We start from the raw sequence: 5,136 nt of genomic DNA, 5'->3' as shown, positions 1-5,136 counted from the left end.
AATAAATTATTTATTTCAATAGGAACAACTTTTCAGCCTAATAGCAACTCCTATGTAAATCCTGATCACTTGAACTATTTTCGGTTTGCTGGGCAGATTTTGGGATTAGCTTTGAACCATAGACAGCTGGTCAATATTTACTTCACTCGGTCATTCTACAAGCACATTCTTGGTATGGCTCTATTATTATTTCTACAGATATTTATTTACATTATTTATTTTACAGTTTTTAGGGAAAACTAAGGAGATAAGCGTTAGCATTTCGGATGAGATAATTTTTATTTTGATTGAAGACCATTTGTGTGTGTAAGGCATTTTGGGGACTTGAGAGGGAGAAAAATGACTTTTTTTAAAATAGTATTTGCCAGAAGTTTTTTTCATTTTAATGTATGTATGTTTATGCTAAGAATACATTTTAATATGAATATACTTAAGATAATTGGTACTTTTGAAGTTTACAATGACTTCCTGAATAGCTTTATTAAAGAAAGATTACATTGTAAAAATGTGAAAGAAACACAGGCTAATTCAACAGACTTCCAAATTCAGGAATCCATGCTGTGAATTGAATTATATTTTGCAGTTTTTCAGAGTATCTGTAGAGGGCAGTATTTTACCGTTAAACAGATAAGGAAAGACAGAAACATTTAAACTATAACTGGCTGTGTGTTTGCATTTTTTAGGTATTCCTGTAAATTACCAAGATGTGGCATCCATTGATCCAGAATATGCCAAAAATTTGCAATGGATTTTAGATAATGACATTAGTGATCTAGGTCTAGAACTAACTTTTTCTGTTGAGACTGATGTGTTTGGAGCAATGGAAGAGGTGCCTTTGAAACCTGGAGGTGGAAGTATTCTTGTGACACAAAATAACAAAGTGAGTATTCAAGTTTTTACCTTAGCCATTGTTTGTAACTTGGCTCTAATAGTTTGCTCATTACTCTTAAGTTCTTCTGGCATTTGCTAGAAAAACCTTTACTGTTGTAGTTTTATAACACATAAAATATTTAAATTAACAAGACCATCAAAAATCCGACTTTGGTTAGAAAAGATCATTTCAGTATTGTGCTAGCTATCCTGAGGCAGTTCCTGAAAAAGTCTAAAGCATAGTTCAGTTGATTGTGTAAATTGGGCATCTGCATTTTGAAAAATTTGATTAGAAATATAAGCTTAAATCAAGGTAATGTTAGTGAAAATTGCTATTTCATGCTTTGAAAGCGTGACATGAAAGAGTTCTAATACAGAAAAGAAGAGATGCTAATGTTTAGGCTTTGTACATGCTTTTAGGATCCAGTAAATCTGTCGGACCTTTTGATTATTTTTTTAAAACTTTATAACTTAATTACTTTCATTTACTGTTACATCTCCCGTGTTTGTACATGCTATTTTTAGATCTTGCCATGTGTTTTAAATTTCACTGTTAAAAGTCATAGTGTGACTTTAATATATAATACAGTTTTATGTTTTGATATGTAGGATATTTGGATTCAGAAAATCTGGTATGAATTCTAATGTTGCTTTTGAGTAGCAACTTCTGGTTAACCAAGACTAAAACCTTTTTCCTTTCCTTTAGTGGATTATAATTCCAAGGTACCTTCAGAATCAACTGTTAATATAAGAAACAATGTCCATTGGACCATTTTGTAGACTACAGATTTTAGTAAAATATGAATTATTTTAAAAAGAGCCATTGTTTTAACAACTCTTTGAACTCGGTTTTCTATTCTGTAGAATTGGGATAATAATACCTCCTACACAGAATTAATTGTTATTAGCATTTGTAAAACAAAAACAAAGCACAAAAGTTAGTTGTTATTGGATAGTATTCTATAAAAATAGGCTCTTTGTTTCATATACATAAAGAGAATTAGAAACCTCTATTAAGCTACACAATTTTACTTTTTGAAACTTAATAGATACTATATGTATACAAAATGAAAAGTTTGATTATTGGAAATAAAATCAGGAACTAAGTTTTTACACATTTATACTTAGAAATTTTTTATTCTACCCTCTCATTTTACATGAGGACACTGAAGTGAAAAACTTAATGGCGAGCTGGGGCCAAAACCCAAGTTATCTAATTTCAAGTCTAATATTCTTCATACTACATGCAAAATTAATTATGTCAAGGAGGAACTTACTTGATCTTTAATGAGTATGTTAAGCTGTAGACTAGGTTAAAATAGTAAAATGCATAAATTAATTTTTAAATCTATATGAACTTGCCAGTGGATGAAATGTTTTTAAACTTTTAATTGTTAGATTGTCCTCCTTGTAGTGCATTTATTATTTTATTTTACACTGGAGACCTACCCTCAGTTAAGGGTAATGAAGTCATAGAATCTTTATTAAGCAAATGATTGCTTTTGGTGAGAGAACTGTGTCATGATTCTTATGTGTGAATGCTGTATCTGGTGAATAGATTTGTCACTCCTCTCAGATATATTTTATATGTCAGTGTGGAAGGATCCATTAACACTTGTATAATATATAGCTATATTTATACCTCTATTTCCTAACAGCCCCCCCTCTTGCTATGACATGATTTTTGTTTAGATTTTTAAAATACTTACTAGTTTTTTTGCATTTGTGTCTTTTATTGAAATCTAGAAAGAAAATAATGAATAATAAAAAATAAGAATATGCTCACATTGAGTATATGCCCTTCACTGTGAGTCTCATCTGAGACTAGAAGACTATTGTACTATTAAAGAACTTGAAACTTTTGTTTCTAAGCTTAATGCATTTTTATTTAGCTAATTGCTTGGTTGATTACAGGCTAACTTTTTTTTAAATGATTATGATTGATAATATCAGGATCTTATAAATATATTAACAATTCTCAGCTTTCATTTTTTGATATAACCATAAATTGACCCTCTTCACCTTCTAATATTACCAATAAGAGTCAGGTGCAGTAATTGTATATCAAATTATTGATGTTTAAACATTTAATACTTATTTAATAAGCAACTGGATTCATATAAAACTTAAAAAAAATTTTATAAAGGTATCACATTTTAAATTGATCACTTGCCTTAAAGCTGTTGAAGTATTCAATTTATAGAATGTTAATTTAAAACATTATACTCTATTTCTTAGAAATATTTTTTTTTAACTTATACATTTTGTTGTGAACTTTCTGTTACTTTATAGCCAGCCTTTTACATACTTATCTTTATAGGTATAGAATTGTAATTGTCATGTTTAGAGTTCAACTTTGTGATTTTAAGCATATTGAAACTTAAATGACATGTTAAGAGAGGGTCTATGTAAGCTGATCTCCACATGGGGGAGTCATTTATTTCTAAGTTTTATTAAAAAAGGCTTTAGTATATATAGTGAAACCAAGCAGATCAAAACAACTTTTGTTTAAAAAGCAATATGTTAAATAAATACAAGTAATGTAGGCAGAATATAAATTAGTTCCACATTTAAGATATAATGCTCTTTTAAATTTAATTTTGTATCTGTCAGTGATTTGTTCTAAAACCTAGGAGAAAAACCCCATGATTTCAGTTTTAAAAATGGCTGAATTACCAAGAACTGAAAATTTAACATTTAAAATTTTTTCATCTTTTTAAAAAAGTTCTGCTTTCACTATTTATTCTTGACCAAAAGCTGAAATTATAGAATCATAAATTCTTGTGTTAGATGTGGCCTTTTTTGCTCATATCCTCAGTTCTAGCTTTTAGCATTGAATGGTAAGCTACATGGGTTTTAAATGTTAGCATTACATTTACAATACTAATCATAAAGTTCATCCAGCCTGGGAGAAAAAAAATGGGAGCGGGATGGGATAGAATATCAGGGAATGGAGGAGGTGGCATGGAATTTGAATTATAGAGATGTATTAAGTGTTGAGATAGGAATAAGGAAGGGAAGAAGGAGTTGTTCTGGGCTCACAGTAAGGCAGAGGTGACACAGCTTGGCATTATGGGAAACCACAAGTAGAGCAGAGTTGTGGAGCTTAGCTTAGATTGCAAAGTAAGCAAGTGCAAAAAGATGAAATAGGGGAGGTGGACAGGAGCCAAATCCTGAAAAACTTTACATCTATAATTAGGAATTTGAAAATTATCTGAAGGTCGTGGGGATGATTTTGTATGTTAAAGAGGGGAGTGACTTGATCAAATTTCTGTTTTTCAAAAAACCAAAGAAACAAACTCAGCTTGGAGAATGAAGAATGAGTTGAAATGGGGCAATACTGGAGTCAGGGCAACTGACAGGCTGTGGCATTGGTCTTGGGGAACATGCATGAGGAATTATGTAAGGCAGGGCAGTGAGGATGAAAAAAGTGGGGTAGCTTTTAAGCTTTTGAGGATGTAGAATTTATAGAACTTGGTAAATAATTGTTTAGGAAGATGAGAAAGAGGAAGGACTCAGGATGACTGTATGAGTGTATTGAGCCACCTAATGAGTAGTAGTGTTGCCACCCTCCTCTTTATTGACCTCATTACCATTAGTTCTGTTTTGTAGTGATAATAGTAACTACTGCCTATTGAGTACTTTGTGTATGCTTCATGTATTTGACCTGTGTTCTTTGTGCATTTCTCATTTACTGTAACAGCATTTTGACATAGTTATTTCTTTTTATTCAGTGTGGAAACAGCCTTATTATTAAAACATCTGACATTTATTAGGTTCTTGCAATGTAAGAATGTTTTCCCCACTTCATTTTGATATGGTTAAATGTTTATTGGTAGTTATAATTGATTATTTCACATAATAAAATACATTTTTGATGAGCATACAAGCACAAAATACAGGTTTATAGCAATACATTATTGACTTAACGTGGATTCCTTATTTGCATTTTCAGAAAAGTCTACAGGTTGAGCATCCCTAGTCGAAAAATCCTAAATGCTCCAAAGTCTGGAACTTTTGGAGGACTGACATGATGCCACAGTGGCAAATTCCACACCTGACTTTATGTGATGGGTTGCAGTCAAAACACAGGCTTACAATATAATTTATTCAGCATCCCCAAGGGAAAAAATACGCTCTCAGTCCCCTTCATCTGCAGTATGTCATTTGCCACACAAGCCCATATTCCCCTACACAGGCATGCCCATGAAGGATAATAAGATGGTACATGTGCAGGTCTGATGTGTCAACAGCAGGTTTCCCACA

At 31.7% G+C, this 5,136-nt stretch overlaps 1 protein-coding gene across 1 annotated transcript in view; it reads left to right on the top strand.

The window, feature by feature from the left end:
• HACE1 (HECT domain and ankyrin repeat containing E3 ubiquitin protein ligase 1) overlaps window positions 1-5,136 on the top strand; it is an 86,973-nt gene that overhangs the window by 58,385 nt on the left and 23,452 nt on the right. Inside the window, exons 15-16 of the mRNA XM_012651162.1 lie at window positions 23-172; window positions 684-880. Of these exons, the coding sequence (XP_012506616.1) occupies window positions 23-172; window positions 684-880 (347 nt within the window). The remainder of the gene's footprint in view (window positions 1-22; window positions 173-683; window positions 881-5,136) is intronic.

Source organism: Propithecus coquereli, unplaced genomic scaffold (genome assembly GCF_000956105.1).
Source record: "Propithecus coquereli isolate 6110/MARCELLA unplaced genomic scaffold, Pcoq_1.0 Scaffold35, whole genome shotgun sequence".
Classification (NCBI taxonomy): domain Eukaryota; kingdom Metazoa; phylum Chordata; class Mammalia; order Primates; family Indriidae; genus Propithecus; species Propithecus coquereli.
The sequence above is the reverse complement of the archived record's forward strand: the minus strand, read 5'-3'. Positions and strand labels throughout refer to the sequence as shown.